The 22,522-nt window shown below is 38.7% G+C and overlaps 1 protein-coding gene across 2 annotated transcripts in view; it reads right to left on the bottom strand.

Annotated features, from left to right (window-relative positions):
• Positions 1 to 22,522, bottom strand: part of stau2 (staufen double-stranded RNA binding protein 2) — a 114,831-nt gene that overhangs the window by 53,168 nt on the left and 39,141 nt on the right. For both annotated transcript variants that reach the window (XM_065294944.1, XM_065294945.1), the window contains exons 10-12: positions 19,612 to 19,743; positions 19,166 to 19,223; positions 10,702 to 11,006 (exon numbers count right to left, since the gene is read on the bottom strand). In XM_065294944.1, the coding sequence (XP_065151016.1) occupies positions 10,702 to 11,006; positions 19,166 to 19,223; positions 19,612 to 19,743 (495 nt within the window). The remainder of the gene's footprint in view (positions 1 to 10,701; positions 11,007 to 19,165; positions 19,224 to 19,611; positions 19,744 to 22,522) is intronic.

Here is a 22,522-nt window from a genome sequence, read left to right as displayed (position 1 = left end):
AAATCACGCCAGCCTCGCCAAGATACAATATTACGACATTTATTTAACTTAATCTCATGTGTTTGAGCTATTGAGTAATCATACATGTTGACTGTGTGTCCGTCACTTGTGCTGTTTGCGACTATGTTTGATTTAAAGCTTTTCCTAATTGCTCTTCAAGCAAATAACTATGGGCCACCGTCGCGTTTAAGACACTCAGATCAGTCCCAGCTTCCTGTCAGACCCAATATTCATCTCTCTGACAAACTCTGTTTTTGGAGATCGTTCCTCGTACAAATGCGCCACAGCGTCACAGCTGGGCCCCATCAGAACGAGACAAAAATCAGACGCGAGGGATTATCACGTCCAGCATGTGTTTGCTAATGAAACCCCAGCATAAACACCAAGTCTGGTAAAAGGGGAAGGGCAGAAGTGACAGAAACAAACTGTCCTGCTCTTTGATGGTTGGATAGGAGATGCGTTTGATGTTGACTGTGTACAAGTCAGAGACGTGCGGTGGAAAAGCAAAAGTCAAGCCGAGCGTTAGACGCTGCCAGCACCATTTGAAGTGGTTTTCACACTGAGAAAGGAGAATATGGGGGGTAAGAAAAACACAAGAGGATAAACTACGTCATGAGATGGCTTGAGGAACATCTTATGGCGCATACGTTAAAAACCTACACCATCTGCTGGTTTTCATTTCCATTAAAGTGGAATTTGCTACATAAGAAAGGAACAGGAACATTAAAACAACATGGAGTATCTTTTTTTCAACATTAGCACATGTTCGCAGCTGATCCTTATCTCTACCAATATTGCGGGTGGATTTAACACATAGGTCGCCTGATAACATCACACAACGCAGCTTTACAAGTACTAAGCCAGCGCTTAAAGACATAACATGTCTGTTTATAATGCATCTAGTTTCAACATGTGGTAACATGCATGTATTTAGTGCTCTCAAGGATAAAAATTGTGTGCATTTTTGCATGAATTAGACAGGATTTAATGTGGGATATACAACTGAAGTCATTTTTGTGAATTACAATTTTTACATAAAATCATCCTTCATGATGTAAACAACATTAAGGCCATGTCAAAGATTAAATTATGAGACTTCAGTCTAGATTTTACAAATACAGATATTGCACATTGCCACCCAATCTATCAGATAACACACAATTTTTCCAATCCAAATATGGCTTCTTCTAGTCCTTATGTACACGCTGCATATCAACACACTTCATACATGCCAGATTTTATAGTTATAACACAAATGTTTGACTTATTAGACGTCCAAAAACAATCACTTACCAACTATTAATGTACACCAGTCAATATTATTGGGTAGGGTTGGGTGTCTAAGGCATACCGATACGAAAATGATCTTATAAATCATATCATTCACCATAAATGGAGCAAGTCCCCCTTTAACAGTCACATCAATCCACTTCTGTTATTGAAATTATAAACCTGAAACTGCTGCTGAGTTATACAACTCCATTGAGGTCCAGATGTTCTCTCATCAAATTAAATCACTTTGTATCATCAGTCAGTGCTTCGCCATTAAAGGCAGGATGGTGGTTACATGTTATAAAGATGCTGCAGGTGGGCACCGTTGAAATGAAAGCGTGATTAAATTAAAGCCATTTATGAATGGCCGGTAATGATACACGCTTGAAGGCAAGTGGATTGGCTCAAACTTAAGGTCTGGTATTCGACCCAAAAACCACTGTGGACAAACTGTGCTTTTAAAGGCTGGGTTTGTTTTAAAGAGCACCTATTTAATTGCTAAAAACCAATGTTATTTTGTGTAATTGGTATGATACGATGTGTTTGCGTGGTTTAAAAACACATTATTTTCCACACACAGTACATTTTTGTAGCTCCAGATTTCACTCTCTTCCTGAAATGCACAGATTTGAAAAGCTTTGTATGTCTGATTGTCCAGCTAATCTGTACATTGTGATTGGCCTGAATACCTCTGACGTCAGTCGGAAATGTGACACTCCTTACCATGTTTGAAAGATTTGCTTACAATGCAATGCTACACTGCAAAAAAAGTTTTTAGACAATTTTTTTTAAATTTAAGCGAATTTGTGCTTAAAACAAGCAAAAAAAATTGGCCAATGGAATAAGAAACATTTTCTTGAATTAAGTGTTTATGAAAAAAGCAAACTTATTTTAAGAAAAATTTTCTTATTTCATTGGCAGATTTTTTTGCTTGTTTTAAGCACTAATTTACTTTAAAGGGATGTGATGATGATTTACTCACCCCCAAGCTGTCGGAGTTGCATATGACCATCGTTTTCCAGACAAACAAATTTTCGGATATTTTATAAAATGTTTTAGATCTTTCAGTTGATTAAATGTAATGTTACGGGGTCCACCCATAGTCCACGACCTTCAAGTCCAAAAAAAGTGCGTCCATCCTTCACAAATTAAATCCAAACGGCTCCAGGATGATAAACAAAGGTCTTCTGAGGGTAATCTGCGCGGTGTTGTTGTAGAAATATCCATATTTAAATCTTTATTAACGAAAATAAATACCTTCCGGTAGCGCCGCCATCTTAGTCGCGTCCGCATTCAGGATGAGAGCTTACGCAGCCTACGGAGGCTACTCTGCTGCTGCTCTGTGCCCCCGCCCTCCGAATTTGTCATACGTCACTAAGAAAAGTGCGTACACTACGCTAATACTCTCTCCTGAATGCGGACGCGACTAAGATGGCGGCGCTACCGGAAGGTATTTATTTTCGTTAATAAAGTTTTAAATATGGATATTTCTACAACAACACCGCGCGGATTACCCTCAGAAGACCTTTGTTTATCATTCTGGAGCCGTTTGGATTTAATTTGTGAAGGATGGACGCACTTTTTTTGGACTTGAAGGTCGTGGACTATGGGTGGACCCCGTAACATTACATTTAATCAACTGAAAGATCTAAAACATTTTATAAAATATCCGAAAATGTGTTTGTCTGAAAAACGATGGACATATGCAACTCGGACAGCTTGGGAGTGAGTAAATCATGGGTTTAATATCATTTTTGGCCGAACTATCCCTTTAAGTTCATATTTTTTGTCTAAAAACTGCTTAACAAGCAAAGAATCTGCCAATGGAATAATAATTTTTTTTGAGTCCAAAGGGAGAAATTATGATAATGTCGGTCTTGTCTACATCACCAATCCCAGGAAGTAAAATGTTACCTACAATCCGTGTGTTTGTTGTAGTCCAAGAAAAGAGATTTACGTTGGAGACGATAACTCGCCTCATCATTAACTTTGGGGTTTGTACCTTTTGCATATCCTTAACATGTACTAATACACACTTACACAACAAAGGAAATGAAAAAACGTGAATCGGACAATAGGTGCTCTTTAAATGCATAACATCAGTTTCGCAAAAAAAGTATTATTAATTCTAGTCCACACATACACAGGTATTTAATATAAACTGAGTTTTTCCATCCTTCATTAAAAAAAATCTCAGTGTCCACACGAACACGCAAAAACCCAGTATGAAGTGCTGTCAATAGCATGCCCAACCACAGATTGCGATATAAAAAAGCCATGTTGGCCAATCAGAAGCCATTGCAGAGTTTCCCTCAGCACATCACATGCCAAAAACTCCAGTTTCATGGACTACACGACAACGCTGCAACCAGGAGTTTTTATAAAAGTTCAGTTTCAGTCACCCGATACTGTTGTTTGCATGTGGACAAATGGCCAAACCACATAGAAAAAACGCAAAGTTACCCATCTTACTTCTGGCGCTAAATTGATCCTAATACAAGATACTGTCCCAATTTAAAGGGACACTCCACTTTTTTTGAAAACAGTCTTTACTCTTCTGTAGTTACATCCTGTCTTAGGACCGATGGAAAATTAAAATTTGTGATTTACTAGGCAGATATGGCTAGGAACTTTACTCTCATTCTGGCGTAATAATCAAGGACTTTGCTGCCGTAACATGGCTGCAGGAGGCGCAATGATATTAAGCAAAAAGCCCGAAAATAGTCCCCTTGGTAACTTTTAATTGCAGGGGACTAATTTTGGGCACTGCGTAATCATTAATAAAATATCGGAACTCTTTGGTCATTTATGAGCGTGATGCTAATGGTCTAATCAGATTCAATTAATTATGCTAAGCTATGCTAAAAGTGATACCACCAGACCCAGAGATCGGCTGAATGGATTCCAAAATGGTAAAAATCAAATGTTTCACTCTAGGGGAGCTGGAAAATGAGCAGATTTTTGTCCCTTTAATATTCAGTGTCAACTATAGCCGTTGGTATATGCTTACAATTCAACAGCACCAGTCTTGCAGGGTCACTGGGTCTTAGGTCTAGGCCACCATGTTTAGGCTTTGACTTAATGCCTCAGGTTCAGGTTATCATTGAGGCAGGTCTCACTGATATAGAGGATTAAAGAGAGTCCTCCATCACCTGCACATAAAGCGATTTATGGCATGACTGCCGAGCAGTTGGCATATAGATGCCGAAGGCTGCCGGCCATGATCAAAGCACCCTGAACCTCACATAGACACGTGTGTGCCCGACGCTGGCAGGATGAGAAATCCAAGCCCGAGTTCTTCTATCAGCCCGTCTTCTCTCATCTACAAAAGTGGCCGTGATTCACTCAAAGGTCAGAAAACATCAATGGACGGGATTCAGAGAAACAACCGAGAGTCTGTGATGGGAGTCTTGGTATTGCTGGTATTTCCACACGAAGTTAGAAACTGAGTGTGAGAGATAGACAAACAGAAAGAGAAACAGATGGGCAATGAGGGAGGGGTGTGGAAGGATCAGAAAAAGCCAGCCTGAAGAAATAGTTCACTCTTAATGAAAAATCTGTTATCGTTCATCCACAAGAACATTCTGGCTGCCCCTTTCCAGGTAATAAATGGTGACAGGAGTTTTCAAGATTAGAAAAAGACACAAACACAAAATAAAAGTGGCCAGCACTATAAGCAGTTTAGTCAGTTTCTTAAAGTAAATGAAAGAACTTTTCTGAAGACCTATTTCTTTACCCAAAGCAAGAGAGAAAAACCTGAAACAGGGCCAATAAAAAGATAAGGTGGGGTTCTCTGTATACAGTTGATAGTCTGTTGGGTGGAGGCTCGAGATACAGTATGCTCCACTTATCCAACCTCATACAGAGTAAAGAGATGAATGGGGATCATAAAAAGAGAAACCGTAGGTCTCATCCCTAACACGAGCTGTACCTGCAGCTCTCTGCTTACCCATACTGCTTTGCAGCTCACAGACTCAGCACAAAAGGCCCTTTATGATGTGCACCTGACATGTGGCGAAGAGCGGCGTTCCCACAGAGATTGGCTTCACTGCTCCACCTCTTCTCTCTCTTTCGTCCTCTCCGACTCACCGCGTCCCCAGCCCGTGGAGCAAGCGCTGGCTGGCAGGGGTCCGGTTGCTCAAAAGAAAGGGGATTTAGAGACAGATCAATCTCTTGGTTTGTGTGGGGTGATGATGCTTGTGCCAAATAAGTCACCCGGTTGACTAAAAGAGGCTGATGGGTTTAACTAGATCAATGAAGGTTGGGATGTCACAACAGCCAAGAGGACTTGCGAATAGAGGAAGCATTGTACTTGTACTTGTCACCAGTTTAGACTGCAAGCTCAGCGATTTTTTTATTACAGTGGTGTTGTGGTTTCAGCAGTGCTTAAGATCACAGAGATGTCCAAGAATTATGAAAATCTTTAAGAGTCTGGTATTAAAAGAAATAAACACCTACCCTAAAATCTTATTTTTCATGAAACTTAAAAAACAAAATAACCATATGTATGTATATAATCAGCTTTCACATTCACTCTAGGAAATCTGTGCATGCATTCACAGACGTGCCGTAAAGATCCCGTAAAGACACATGACTTATTTAAAGAGCACATATTGTCTGATTCACGTTTTTACATTTCCTTGTGTGTAAGTGTGCATTAGTAAATGTTAATGATATGCAAAAGGTGCAAACCCCAAAGGAAACGATGACGCAAGTTATCGTCTCCAACGTAAATCTCTTTTCTTGGACTACAACAAACACACGGATTGTAGGCAACAGTTTACTTCCTGGAATTGGTGATGTAGACAAGATCGACATTATCATAATACCTCCCGCTTCGGACTCACAGCCTGTAAGTTAGCAACCGAATCGAACCGAAAATAATGTGTTTTTTAACCATAAACCACGCGAACACATTGTATTATACCAAATACACAAAATAACGTTGTTTTTAGCAATGAAATAGGTAGGGCTGTGACGGATCACAAAACTCACGGTTCAGATGACATTACGGTTTTTGAGGCACGGATCGGATCATTTTTCAGATCAGCAAAAAAGGGTTGGAAAAATCTAATACCAAATAAAGAAATTACAAACATTTATTAAAATTAAAAAAACTTAAAGTTGCACATTAAGTAAGGTCTAAAATTAGCATTGGGTACAGAAACTGAACTAAATGAATAATAACACTATCTTTATTGTACAAATTAAATATTTTTATTATTTTTTAGAGCCACAGAAGTGATTTTTCTCTTTGTCTTGGGTTGTTTGATTAACATTAATGACACAGACTTAAGTAGGTTAATTGAGGTTACTGTCTCTTTAAGAACAAATAAGCACAGACTGGTTTCGGACTCTATAATTCACTTAAGACATAAACAAATACTGTGAGATCATTTTGTATGTATGTGCCCTGTCAAGAACAGAAAGATTTTATGTTGGCTTACTTTTTGAAGTATATGCACTACTGGGGCACTTAAACGCGTGCACACACACAGGCAGAGGGCAGAGACATGCTCATTTTAGCGCCTTTTTGTGGTTAAATTGTTTTAAATCATTTAAATGTTAACATTTGCAAGCCTTAGAAACACGTGCAAATGATAAACTTTCCCTATTTAAATGAGCATATTAATCCGTGAATCGCATGCGAGCTGAACCGTGGGTCGTGATCTGTATGGATCACGGATCAACTGCGATCCGGCACAGCACTAGAAATAGGTGCTCTTTAAAGTCCTGCACTTGGTTGTTTTTTTCCACAGCGTCTGAAGTTTGATAATTATACGTGATTTCTCTCTCAAGACAAGATCATAAGGAGCACGTGATTTGCTGTTCTGTCATGCTGGTGAATGATCTCAGCTTCAGCACGGATAGTGACGAACTCCCTGATCTCTGCTTCAGTCCAGTTTCCGAAAATTTCTCGTTGTGAATGTCTGCGTTTAAATTCCTGTGTCAAAGAGCTGAACCATAACTTCTTGTTGCGATGACACGCACATCCTCAATACGACACGCCTCTTATGGCATTATTTCTGCCTCTTGTTCACGCATGTTACATGTATGTTACGGCAATGTTACCAGGTCCTCTTTACGGGAGCGATGCCAGAACATTTACGGGGAAGCCTGTCTGTCAATTATATGGAAATTTTCTGGAGACCAAAGTGCTCATTTTAGTGTAATTTTAACACATTATGTTTTGTTTTGAAAAAGTTTTTTCTTGCAATATTGAATTGTTGTTATTGTATTGTACTTGAAGGCTTGCCGTTTGTGGTTATGTGAAAATTAATAAAAATGTGTTTCAATAATAAACAGAGATGTGTGTATTCTGGGACAACACATTTACTGTTGTCCCAAAACTTACACTGATTGTGTTGTTTTTAACACATCCGTTCAAAAGTGTTGCTGTGATGCGTGTTTAGCAGGATCCAAGAAGAAAATATGTATATATAAAATATTTGAAAGAAAATGTATGTTAAAGTTGAAAATGAAGATAACGGTACTGCTGAGAACCTCTGAGATAGTTCAAATGAATGTCTATAGAAATAAAGCCAAAATGAGAAGCCTATCAAGAGTGATAACATTTCACTTTTGGTGGTACAACAGAGATAAAGAGAACGAAAGAGAAATCACAAGAGAGAAAAAGAAGAGAGAAAAGTTAAAGAGAGAGAGAAAGAAAGAGAGAGTAAGAGAGCATATGTTGTACATTACTCAAACACTTTCATTATTTCTGCCCTCTTTCAATCAAACGTGGCCTGAGCTAACAAGGCTCTAAACAGTGAAAATAACAGCAAACAAACTATTTTCTTGAACCCGTCCTATATAATCGCTCTTCCAAAAAAGCCAAGGTTCTGATGCCCTATGTAATTTTCAACCTCTGGCCAAATGCCATCAATCAAATCTCATTGTTTTCTGGGTCCCATGTGTCTGGTCGGGGGCCTGAATCTCAATTATCTCAAGGTGAATTCCAAGAAGACCAAAAACAGACTGTGCTCGGTCCTTATTTTTACAAGCCGCAGCCCTATTAGTCCATTAACTTTTTCGATCAAACTAAGTGTTTTGAATTTCAAGATCAAAATCTGGCTTTACAGGAAATGGTCGCTTGAATAACCGCATGTCTCCGAGTACCACATCTGCATCTTTAGGAAACTGATTGAACATAGGTTCTTGCTTTGGTGTTTCCAAACTGTTGCAGGTGTTTCTGTTGCTCCTATGCCAGTACGAAAGGGGCCTCATAGGGGCTTTCATAACAGCAAATGTTTAAGCTCCATCAAGAACAAATTGAATCACTGAATGGATAGACCTGGTATGATTTAAACGTGTCCTTTGGCAGTGTGAATATCATGTGTGGCGTTTTGATTAGAAACAGTTTGATGTTCGCCAACATGCATGTACTGCTTGCACGATCTCCATACGAACATGCGCCAACAAACATATGACATCCTGGAATCTGCCTTTCAGCCCAACCGACGCGGTTTTGTCAGGTTTTCATTATCGACCCACGTCGTCTCAATGAAACGCGTATATCCTCCTTTTCTCCATTACACGCTCAGATCCCTTGTGAGAGAAGACACAGTGGAAAATAAGAGTGGGATAAAGCCATTAGGAAATCCAGCCGGGATTCTTATCAGGGATTTTTAGGTGGGGGAAAGGGGTTTGTATGTGGTGTTATTCGCACAGGCAGGTCGGCTCATCCCTCGCAGCTGGCTTCTTTAAGTGAAACCTGCTGCTTTGCTCCGTGTTTACGTTTGGCTGGTTCGCCCGTCTTCATCGGGTTTCAGACTACAGGAAGGCTCTGAACAAAAACAAAGACTTTTTCAAAGGCATCCTCAGCAGGTTAAGATAAAACTTTTTACTGCCCGATATTAAAAGCGCCTGCTGCTAAATTAAGTGGACTGGATCACGGTGAGCAACTTTCTAGTCATTTTTGTTCAACTAGGGATGGGTCAGTATCAAGCGTGCCGCACAAGCCCTGAAAAGTGAAGCCAAATAGTCTCGATCGCCCCCCAGTGACTGGTCCCAGTATAGGTCATAAACCCCGCCTCCCCATGTTATTCAATGGGACTTGAGACCAACTAAAAAATTTAATTACACTTCAATTATCTTTTTTCCGAAGCTGGTTTCTGTCATATAGAGTAGTTTTTATCACGCTGAGGTACATTAAAATGTTTGTTTTTAAAATAGGTTTGTGTTTAGTTAGTTATTTAATGATATAGAACGGTGGTGTCACGTCATGATTGACAGCTGTGATATCGTGTGATATGTGCATTCTACGAGAGCGAGGGCGGGGTCTTGATTTGCGGCTTCACTTCCTGCTCACTACTGCGCATGACTGGTCCCGAAATCGCTACTGCGCAGACTCAAGACCCAAGATGTCAGCACCATATCAGGACACTGGCAGCTTTAATTTTCACCAATGGAAGAGAGCGAACAGGCGTCGTCTATCTTTTTTTACAGTCTATGTTCAGTATGGGTAACTGGTCCACCAACTGATTAGTACATTTTCTTATTTATAACAATTTAAGTTTTTGTTGTAAGGTCATTCTTTTAAGAACTGAAGAAGAATTTAATGCTGCGTTCACACCAGCTGCGGTAGAGGCGTCAAGCGCGAATGATTTCAATGTGAAGATGCGTTGACGTGCGTCTGGAGGTCTCGCGGCGCGTTTAGCGCGGTGTGGTAGACGCAATTCCACCTCATTCGCGCGTTTAGTTTGTGCGAATGGCGTGAATTGAGTGTTGCCGTGGGAAACGAGCAAGTTGAAAAATTTTAACTTTGGCGGAAAAATGCGCCACGTTAACCAATCAGGAGTTTGTCTAGTAATGACGTGATTACAGGAAGTGAGCAGAGTCGCAGAAGTCCCTCCCATGATGCGAATTTCCACGTGAATGTCTCGATGACTAAAATTTCATGCGCGGCTTTCACGCGTGAATCAAGCGAGTGCACTCAAAATTTTCAAGCGGCAAACTAGACGCAGTAGATGCGCATTTGACGCCTCAAACGCAGCTGATGTGAACCCACAGTAAGGACAGGAAGTGATTAATTTAAAGTACTGCTTTATAATAATAATAATATCTGGGCATTCCTCCTTTAAACTATTAAAGACAGTAAGGACACACTCACAAAAAAACAGATGAGCTCTGGATAAGCAATGAGATAAAGACAGGTGGTTGTTCTTTGTCTGTAACAGAATATAGACAGGAAGGGGAAATGAAGCTGCAGGAAATTACTTCCCAAGAACATCAATGACAGTACCAGACAATGCACTGTCGCTCCACATGTTCACAGTTTCATCCACATAATCTAAATACACAAGTCTAGCGGATCAAGTTTAGGCTGCACAAGAGGTGTTATGATATTTGAGGTCTGGTTGTCCTGGTAAAGGCAGGAGTGGGAAGCGAGAGAGAGAGAGATCTGCACAATCACTACATTTTCCATACCTGGAATCCTTGAATGTGGGCTAAGTATTCCAGCTGCTGGGAAGGCTGAATAGAGCCACAGGATAGAGCAGGTGCTTTGCCTTTCAAGATCAGGGCCTCTGCGGTGGGCGATGTCCCGTTCAGGAGCAGCTCTTTGGCGATGGCTGCAGTGCTGCCCACTGAAGGGGTGTAGTACGGCCCTCCAGACCCTTGGTTGATGTCTTTAGGTGTCGGGAAGTTTCCGGGGGCACCGGGGACGCCCTTATTCCTGCTTGCTTCCATCTCCTGATACACGTCAGGGGAAAGATGAAGAATTCCTTTCTGTGCTACAGGGAGATGGAGCGATACACACCAAATTATTATTGAGTTTCTAATTTTTGTGTGTCTCAGCATTAGCTTGTAAAAGGAATGAATCAAATAATAGTTGCATAAGGCTGATAGAGTGAAATATATTTAAATATACATCATCCTGTCTGTGAAATCCAGGTTAAAGTCTCATAATTCAAGATTAGGAGCAACAATGTTTGTTGATTTAAATCTTTGACATGGCTTAACTCAGTTATAATTAAAGACATAAAGGTTATATTTTCACACAATGATCTTTACATTATGTAGGATGAGATAATGTAGAAAACAATGATTCACAAAAAAACACTTTAGTGGGGTTTTGACAGACTGGGTCACATATAAGCCTTTAAATGATGCTTTGGATTGTGGTAAATAAATATACTGAATGAACATATAAATTGTCAGTGCTAAGACTGTTTGCAAAGGATATTCTTGAACTTACTAAATCACCCTGATAGAAAGGCGTACTCATTTTGTCCACTTTTCCACTTTCCACAATAAAGTTTTATTACTTGAATAGTAGTAATAGTTTAGACAAAATCATCTCCAATCATATCTGAGGCAAATCATATTCAATCACATCTGGAAAAAGTTATTTCTACGGAGGTCGAGCCATTTTGAAGTCACATGACAAGCTGAATACTACTCAAGTTATCTAGAGTCGGTAAACTGTCTATTATTGGACACTTTCAGTTATGTAAGGGATAATGTATAGGCAGCCAGTTGTTATCGCAGAAATTACCTCATAAGTAAGGTAAGTAACAATAAATATTGATTTGAGATATTTTATAAAACATTTTTAACAAATGCAGACCTTCCACAAGGAAAAGCCATTTATTTTAGTTTTAAATCATATATGTTATTATATTTTTATGTAATATTAAACTGTAACTGTCAAAATGATTTACAGCATCTGGGTTGCAGTGTGTTATTAGTTTTGAGCGGTTGTTATCTGGGAATAACAAACCTGCAAATGTTGTGACTGGCCAATCAGAATCAACCATTACAACGAGTCTCATACTAAACATTAAAGGAACACGCCCACATTTTGGGAATTTAGATTATTCACTTTATCCCCCAGTGTTAGATAAATCCATATAAACCTTTTCTTATCTCCGTGTATGCTGTAACTCTGTCTGACACAGCCCCCGCTAGCTTAGCTTAGCACAAAGACTGGAAGTGAATGGCTCCAGCTAGCATACTGCTCCCAATAAGTGACAAAATAACGCCAACATTTTCCTATTTATGTGTTGTGATTTGTATAGTCACACTGTGTACAAATAACAAGGTCATATGAGACACACCCATCTTTAGAGTAATAGTCACAGTGTTAATAGTCAATGTTGACGTTATTTTGTCACTTATTGGGAGCAGTATGCTAGCTGGAGCCATTCACTTCCAGTCTTTGTGCTAAGCTAAGCTAGCGGGGGCTGCGTCAGACAGAGTTACAACATGAAGGGAGATGAGAAAGGTATGTATGGACTTATCTAACTATGGGGGATACGGTGAATCAGCTAAATTTCCAAAATGTGGGCGTGTTCCTTTAATAATATAACCAACTTACAATGATGCACAGTGACAATACTACAACTGGATTACTAACAAAAAAAGTTTGCTTTTGTTTAATAGTGCATCCACGCTGACAGGTGTCAGAATAAAGTCAAAGCCTACGGTCATATTTGCTAGTGAGCCATAAAAAATACATTTAATATTAAAAATTTCTTCACAAAGAATTATATGGGAAATGAAATTTCTGAATCTGTGTCTGAACCCTGGGTAATTTTGTCCAGTGTATGAGACAAAAATAATATCAAACAATAAAGAGGAGAGAAACCAGAGAGTAACAAAGCAGCAGCAAACATCAATTTTGCTTCGTGTTTCCATTTGCTGTCCGTTTCTACAAAAGCAGTCAGGCGGGTGATTTCTTACATCTTAGCCAAGCAACAACTTAATGTGTTCAAACCATAAAACTGGTAAATATTATCTCAGGAAATTGTGAGAGATGTAAATAGACCAGTGCCGTGATGTTGATGTAGCCCTTTAATTCATGGAGTGAGAATGCTAAATGAAAACCAGAAGTTCGGAAATCCCGCCGGCCGTTTTGGCAAGGTTGACTGCAAAAGAGGCAACTGACACTGATTTTTTTTTTTAAAGTCACACGACAACTTCGACTTCACGTTATACGAATCAGTGGTGCGGGCAGGCATGTTTAAAAATGGTATAAAATGACAGGTGTGAGCAAGTATGACATCATTAAGGCATTACGACAAAATGCACTTAAACGCTAAGAAAAAACAATACCATCACCCCCTTTGCGCCCCCCTGTTTCTATCCCCCCTTTCATTTTCTCTCCCTCGCTCTCTCTTCATTCCAACAGGTTCCACCCAGTATAATGGGCTGAATTTGAGAATGGTGGACTGGAGATTAGCCAGCTCATGGCCCAAGCGGTGATTTAAAACAGATAACACACAAGCCAAAACTGTAAATCAACAGGATGAAGCAATGCTTTAAGACGCTAAACACTAACACACTGACATATTCATACACACATAAGCATAGCTATGTCTTACTCATACATATTCGCGGATACTTGTGCTACTTTTTTTACAAACACAGCACTTTTTGACTCTTTCTCACACTTACACAAACCAGTAACATACACCAAAAAATGAAATATGTCCACAACAGTAAGCAGCTGAAATGTTTATCAAACCGGAACAGACACATATTTAACTTCTCATAGCTTACATGTGCTGTCCGTATGGGATTAAAAACTTATTTAAAAATACATGTTGCTTTTCGAGGATGCAATGCTATGGCCCTCATTAAACTCCTCCCCTCCTCATTTCCTTTATCATTACGCCACACACGGATTACAAGGCACACATGCCACGTGTCTCCATCTCTGTGGTTTTGTACATTTGGAGGAATGCATTATGGGATTCAAGTTCCAAACTTTAGCCTGTCTGTTTAAGTGCTGGACAACAACAGAGGAAATTGATTTATAACTTCAGACACAGTGTCTTGTTGCAATGTTACACGAGCTTTGAGACCGTATGGCCGCATCTGCCATGACTCACTGGATAATATGGGCAGTCAGTTCAAAGTCTTGCTCATCTTGTACAGTCCTAAGAGGCATCCAACCGCAGGCTTTTTGCTAACACTTAAAAAATGCAATAAGGTACGAGTGCAAAACTAAAGATTTGAGTAACTGCTCTTGCAAAATCAAAAAGCTGCTCGTGTGATTTTGCACAGTTAGCAGGATGAGAGTTCGGACAAGGGGCCGTAAATCTGCTTCAGAGAACCTGGTTATGCGCTCACAGGGGCTGGAAAGGAAAAACTTGGTTCCCAGGTCATTGACACATACATCTGCTCTGAATTGAGTTAAAGCCCCTCAGAGACATCAATTCTCTAGCTGGCAGACCTGAAGGATCATAAATTAACAAGAATCATTTTGACATTCAAAAGCTATGCAGTTGGGTAAGTTTGTTAGATAATTGCAAGAAAAATGAAGTCTAATAGCACTGAGATAAAGTTGCATGAGAATGGATTTTTTTCCAAAACAGCACAATGACCAAAAAGAATAAGAGGGGAACGTTTTGGGGGTTACTACTTTAGTTATTACGTTAGGACATTCACAATGAGAAGCTAAATTGGTAGAGCATTGCACTAGCATCCCAAAGGCCATGGGTTCGAGTCACAGGGAACACATACTGATAAAAAATACTTGTATCATGAATGCACAGGTCCTTTTGGATAAAGGCATCTGCCAAATGCATTAATGTAAATGCACATCTAAAAGTTTTATGTTTAAACAACAATTGAACATTTTTGATACTGCATAGTCAGTTTCTATAAAGTATACACTTATAATTCTTATTACAAACAAAACCAAACCGAAGGCACATATGGATGGATTGAAATGATATACAAAGTAAAGCCTGAATGGAATCTGTACATTAAATTGTTCAAAAGCTAATATGCATATTATGAGTAATATAAGTAATAGAAATGCCTGCCCCGTAATAATAAAGGTGTTTTTATCAGCCAAAAGCATTCGTCAGCATGTACGCTACTTCCAGGAATGTCACTACATAGCTGAGTGAAAACAGTTTTACTGTGAGTACCCGAATGACCTGGTTTAGACTTAATTTACAAAAACATTTGTTTTCACAGATTTGTCTGAAATGTCATAGTCAACAATGAACACACAAATGAAGTTAGCTACCAAATTGCAGACTAGTTGCATGATTCAGTGCAGATTCACTGAAGGACTTGGTGTGTCCAAAGATATTTGGCATCCCGCAGGAAAGCGTCATTTGGATTTATGGTTCCACAATTGGTCTGCTAGAACCCCTCCAGTCAGGTAAGAAATATGCATTTCCACTTGCGACGTTAAAAGCAAAGATGGGCCAAGTTGAGGAGCGATATTTAACTCAAGCTGCAACAAAAGTCGCTATCTATTTATCATCCATCAGTGCTGATGCTTCTTCAACATCAAGCTGCTGCTTCTTTGACTTTGCCTTGATACTGCGTATTCACTACGACATGCACATGCGATGTAGACATCTGCATGTGTAAGTGCACGTCGATGCGAACAGCGACGTGGAAGTATGAATGAAAACTGACGCGTAGCCTACAGTGTCGAGACTACACAGTAGGTCCTACGAGGAAGTATAATGGCCCCTTTACCCTTTTCCACCAACAGATCCAAGCCAGATTCAATCTGCATGTTTTCACTGCAGGCGGTTCTTCGCCAATACTGGCTCCAAACTGCATGTGTAAAATTTGCTGGTCTCCAACTAGTCCCAAGGGAGGACTTTATGCCTACCAGTCAGGCCCGGAGTGGGTAATCGGGAGAACCGGGAGAATTCCTGGTGGGCCGCTTCACTTTTGGGCCGGTCGAGTTTTTTTTTTTTTTTTACATTTGTCACGTTAGTGAGTCTATCTTCTCTTAAAAAACACTTCACACGTTTCGCATTGACACTGCAGCGCGCAGCCTCTGCATGGGTTGTACCATGTGAGGGAGTTTTCCCCTCCCCTCCCATAGAGTTGGTTCGGTCCATAGTGCGTCCAAGAAAACTTTTCTCCGGTAGGCTGGGCCGGCCCTACCGTAACAATACGCGTCTGAGAGGAGGAGGGCGTAAAAAACAGGTTGAAGAAAAAATCCATTAGAGGATGATGCTGCCGAATGTGCCAAACTTACAGATTTATTTTCAAGAGGACAACAACAGGTAACTTAAAGAGAAATAAGCCTAGTAATGATTAGCATTAGCAACGTAATTATTCGGCTAATACCGATGTCAAACTATTTACAAGCCAACATTTTTTTTAAGTTAAAATATTACCCTTTTGTGTATACATGACGATTCATAGACTTTGCAAATATTATGCAAGCAGCTTCTGAGCAGCAGATAAGCCATTTCCCCGCTAAAAACGAGGAGGCAATGAGTAAACAATATGAATTAAAGTTATGTAACAATCAGGTTGTGTTCAGTTCATATAACGCCTTTTGTGTCCCCAGTCAAAAATGACCAGCCGAAAAAAGCTTATAAATCACTTGTTATGCTATATATTTACCCAATATTGGATTCAATATTTTTGTCAAATTGTTTTCTTTTTTAATTCGGACTGGGTTTTATGTTTCTATTTGCATCTGATTAATCATAGCCCTCATAGCATTAGCAATGCTAATAATTTATCAACCTTTTCTTGTGGAATAGACTCCAAAAAGGGCTGGATTATTTTTGACCCATAATGTGTAAATATTGGACAGAACACGCTGCTGGGTTAAAATTGACCCAATGCTGGGTTGTTTTAACCCAACTGTTGGGTTATTATAATCCATGGTTGCATAACAACAATCCAACATTGGGTTATTTTTAACCCAGCATGTGTTCTGTCCAATATTTACCCATTATGGGTAAAAAATAACACAGCCTTTTTTAGAGTGTAGAGGAATATTTTTGTTAACTTCTCATCTTAAGTGAAATATTATTTAACTTTTACCTTATTTGTTTAACCATGATATTAATAGAAACTATAGTAAGAGCTGAACTGTTGCTTTATTTATCCAATTTGAAAAAAGTGCTAATTTAGAATAACACTTTGGAAAAAGTGGGCCGGTCTTGGGTACGAAACTCCCGGGCTGAAAAGTGGCCCAACTCTGGCCCTGCTACCAGTGTTGGGTGATAGTAAAGTCCGTCACAAAAATGGAATTATCTCTGCTTTTTGCTCAAAATATGGTGTTTTTGCAAAAACCTACCCATATTCAAAAGCTGATTGCAAAAGAACCACTAAAGGTAGGATGTAGGGGTGGGCGATATGACCAAAATCTTCTATCACGATAGGATTAATTTTATATCATGATAACGATATGTATCACGGTAGAGTTTTTTATGTTTTAATAAGGTTTAAATCTTTAATACCATAGAAATGTTCATAATTCTCACAAAAAACATATACAAGCATAGAAAGAAGATAAAAACAAACAAAACTCAAGCTCTCTGAAGATACACAGTCAATAAGAATGATAATAAATAATTATGCATGTATGTATAGGCCTATATATATTTTTATTTAAGGTAGAAAAGTGATTTAATCAGGAGCAGTGAGAGATTTTTTTCTCAATGCTGTTTGATTAACACGAGTGACAGACAGGAGCAAAATTAAGTAACTTCCCCTTTAAGACCAAAGTCCGGATCCAATACACTGTTACACATGCGCTTTCTCTTTTAGCTGTTTACTTTCTCTTAAGACCTTACTGGTCGTGTTTATGATGATGCTTGCAAAGACGGGAATTTTGACGCATATGTGTATTTAAGGCCAATAAAGCGGGAAAAATGCTCACGAGCTTAATAAGCAGAGGTCGCGCGACTTGCGCGCTCCTCACAGACAGAAAGAGCAGCGGTTGCGCGACTTGTCCGCTCCTGACACACAGAAAGAACGCACGCATACAGATCTGTTGTCTGTGTTTCAATGGCTTAAAATAACTTGTTTTAAAACTGCAGTGCTTAAATACGTGTACAAACGTTACGTTTTCGCGACCACACGCACAGGAGCGTGACGTGGGCACGTAACCTCGATAGAAACGATAGTCCAAAATCTCTACCGGTTGACAAATTTCTACCGGTTAATTTTGTCTACCGGTTTATCGCCCACCCCTAGTAGGATGGAACGTTTTTTTTTGTTTGAAAGCAGAACGTCTGTTCTTTCATTTGGTATATTGTATGTTTATATATTTAAAGAAGAACATTTTCTGGAAGGCATTAAACTTTGGCGAAAATCATGAAAAACGCTGGCGCTGGCTGGCAACTTTTTTTAAAAACGCTGGCGGTGAAAGAGTTAACAAGCACATTACATTTGTGGTCTATAAATAAAAAGCATTATGTATTATAAAAAAATGCCTGCAGGGGGCGATAGTGGACTTGTCTCGCGGACGCCATCTTCACCTACACTTTCACTTTATATGGAGAGAAACGCTTATTTTTAGCCAAACAATGTTTAAATCCATTTTAACATTTATGAAGTAAATGCAGATTAAAAATGCGACCTCCAAAGGATGCAGTCTTTTATTTGAGAACGGCCAGCATTTCACCTCCACAAGAAATTTCGCGAGACACATTTAATCTCGCGAGAGACATTTAATCTCGCAAGATCTTGTCGCACGAGATCTCGTCACACCCCTACCGCACACCTAACCTGCCAAATGTCTTAAAAATAAGCACAAGAGCAATGTTTGTGATAATCTTGGTATAAAAGTAATAATTGACAAAAAAAAAAATGCACACACATGGTGAAACCTGACCCGTCATCAATTATTCCTTACATATAATAACTTTTTTTTACAATCCAGCATCATATTTGTGGAAAATATGTTTGTGTGTAATGTCGTCTAGCAGATAATGGTTGTACCCTGGTAAAGTTTTTGTGGATGCTGACTGTGTTTCATACAGTGGTCCCAAAAGACCCCCTGGGAAAGCACATAAGTCTGTTTGAATAGGGAAGAATTCACGGACTCTCCACAGAAGCGAGTCTGTGACTGAGCAGAGGTTTTGTCCTTATTGATCAGTCAGATAAATTAAACGGCACAGCATCACCTATACCAGGAAACACACACCAAAAGAAAAACACTTACTGTTACTTGTCGTTTCAGGAAAAGCAGCCCTTTGTCCGTTCCAGCCTTTGTTTTCCATCTGTGGCCAATGTTAAGATAATAGAGAAAGAAAGAGAGAGGAACGGTTTAGCAAACCCCTTTTCATGCGTGTCAGTTGCTTTCACTTGTTTCCATTAGATGGGGGATTAACACCAAATTGAGACATCACGGCATAAGTGTCACTAACTAGCAAAGGCATAAAGCAGAGGAGGTATTTAAGGATTAAGGTTGTGTATACTGAAACAGGAAGCTGTGTGCGGATATAAACGTACACATCCACATACTTTTCACTGATTGATGGCCTGCTATGCTGTTTATACTAAATGTGATGATAAAATGGAAAAATAAGCTCATTAAATAAGTGTGAATGAATGTTATACCATGTAAACATAACAGGATAGTCAACTATGTGTTTGTTTAAAACTGACCTTCTCTGAAGTGTTTTGTAATGGCGTAGATGCCTTGTATCCCAGTTGAAGCAGCATGGCCTCTGCTGCATTACGCTTGGCCACTTTTTTATTAGGTCCAGTTCCTGTAGTCACTTCACTACCAACTTTCACCTGTCAACATACACCCACACACAGAGGTAGATGTTAAGCTGGATGTTTGGCATGCGAAAACTAATAATAAGCATTCATGTTAAGCTGTATGATTGGGAAGTTATTACTGGAACACGAGAAAACCAGCTACACTTTATTTTTGTTAGCATGACTCATTACAGTTACCACTGATGACCGTGTGACGGTTGGATTATATTAAATTTAATGGGGTTTAATTTTCTTCTTCCTGCACCAACAAAGCCAAGACCTTTAAAAACATGGCAACAATAATACATCAAAGCTGATCTGAAATGTAAACAAAATAGTCTGTACTTCCTATAAAAGTAACTTTCTTAATCAGAAAAAGAGACGAGTGAACTATATAATAGGACAGAAACACAAAAAACACAACTAACATCGCCGATAATATCTTCACAAATAGTTATCAGACATGTTAAATAAAGAAAAAGAGCATGTTGAGAGAGATGTTGTGGAGCTGAAAACAGGCGCGTATTGATGTCCGCAGTACAGAGGGGAACAATGTGGAAATTTTAGAAGCGACTAGACCACACAAAAGAAACACACACAGGCAGAGTCTAATGCGACAGTGAAAGAAGCATGGAGAATCAGTTTGAGGCTGTGTAACAGCACACTCAGAGATGCACTGTGTGCTTTAAAGCAAGGGATTATGGGATTGGAAGCAGGCAAGGAATTTCTCCAACTTGCATGCTGCTGGAAACGGTGTCAAGTGCTTTAGAAAGGCAGCAGGTACATACAGAGTCAACCTTTAACATGTCATATTTATTCATATTTAATATTACATGTTAAAATTTTCAGTAACACTTTACTTGAAGGGGTGTTCCTAAGACTGACATGACACGTGTTATGAACATGAAGGAGCTTTAATGCACATTTGTGACAACTGTCATTAAGTGTCATTTGTTCAATGATGTCATTTTTAATGCAAAGATGACATTGTTTGAAATGTCTGTCGTCATGACAACTTGACATACACATCACATAGCAGAATAATGTTCAAACTTAAGAAACTACCTAGCTTTATGGGTTAACATTACATTAAACTGTAATCAAGTGTTAATATTTTTCAATACCTTAACAAAATGCAACAGACTATATATATAAGATTATACCTAACTTTATGTAAGCGCACAATACATAAAAAACTGTCAACTATCAGAACTTGTTCTTTCTCACACGAGGTTTCTGAAATTTTCTGACATGGAAGAAAAACTAAAACATTTAATTAATTTAAATTAATTAATAAATTTAATGTAATTAACTGTATTTCAGAGCGATTGACCCAACGCTGCATGGCTTAACCCATTATTGTACTATTTTCATTTAATTTTAGGTGAATCGGTCTCCAAATGCAATAAAATATAATTTTATACATTTATTATTATTATTATTATTAGATAATTGATTTTATTTCTTAAACACATGGAGGTGTTAAAAAAAAATGAACTGAAAAATATTCATGACACCGTTATAAAACTATTTGACAGAGTATTAACACTTAATGACATTGTAATGACACAGTGTTTCCCATACATTGATTTATTTGTGGTGGCCCACCACAGAATCAACACTGGCCCCCACAAATAGAATTTTCATGATTCCCATTTACATTTTTATTTCACCATTTAAAACAGCTTAATTTGGCTTAAAATATAATTTCATATATAATACAGATCAAATGCAGATACAGATCAAAGAGTAGAAGTGAAACATATTTCAGGTGCCAACACTAGATCAAACTCAAACACAACATGATGACGTCAAATATATGCTAATAAGCGGGTGACGTCATCACCACCACAGTCTCCTCAAAATCCTGTGGGAAACACTGTGACAAATTATATTTGTACCACTGTAGTTGAGCATTTTCATTTCAAATACTTATATCACTGACAACAGTGGTCTGGCCAGGATATTGTCCTTTAAAAAGTGGAGTTGCAGCCTTCAACTGATGTTTATGTTGTCATGTTGTGTATTGGCCACCAGTTGTGTGATTGCAGTACCAGTTTTAGCCACAAGTTTTGTTATTGCAATACCAGTTTTGGCCACAATCCTACATACTGTTCCTTTAAACAATCTTTGCATTAAAAATGACATAATTGAACGAATGACACTTAATGAGATTTGTCATAAATGTGTCATGAACATGAAGGAGGTTTTATGCACATGTTATGTCATGATTATGAAGGTGTCATGTCACTCTTATGAACACCCATTCAAGTAAAGTGTTACCCAGTTTTCTTACATCTTATGTGCATTGCAGTGCAGACAACAAAAATATGCTAAATATTGGCACAAAAAAGATTCAGACATAACACTGCAGGAAAAAAGTTGGTTAAAAAACTAAGTTACCTGGTTGCCTTAAAATTTTAAGTTAATTCAACTTAAAAATATTATATCAATTTTAAGAATTTTTTTGTGCCAACTACATTTAAGTTGAATGAACTAAATCTGAATGTTTTCACAACTGCATCATAACTTTTTACACTACGCTTCACTAAATAAGTACAAATTTCACGATGCCAGTGACTTAACATTATCTCTATTCAAAAGATGTACTTACAGTATGTTTTATCATTTCAAACCACATGCAAACATGGAATGTAATGGCAAGAGTTATATAAATGGCAAGATAAGTTTATTTGTGTCTTTCAAACTGGACATGAGTAAAGGTGAGAGAAATTATTGGTTAAAATTGACACGCACTCATATTTTGTCAGAGTCCGCTGTTTGTGTTGTCAGTAAACATGCTAAAACAATG

The sequence above is a fragment of the Paramisgurnus dabryanus genome, chromosome 22, assembly GCF_030506205.2.
Source record: "Paramisgurnus dabryanus chromosome 22, PD_genome_1.1, whole genome shotgun sequence".
NCBI classification, from domain to species: Eukaryota; Metazoa; Chordata; class Actinopteri; order Cypriniformes; family Cobitidae; genus Paramisgurnus; species Paramisgurnus dabryanus.
This window is presented reverse-complemented; position numbering and strand designations above follow the sequence as displayed.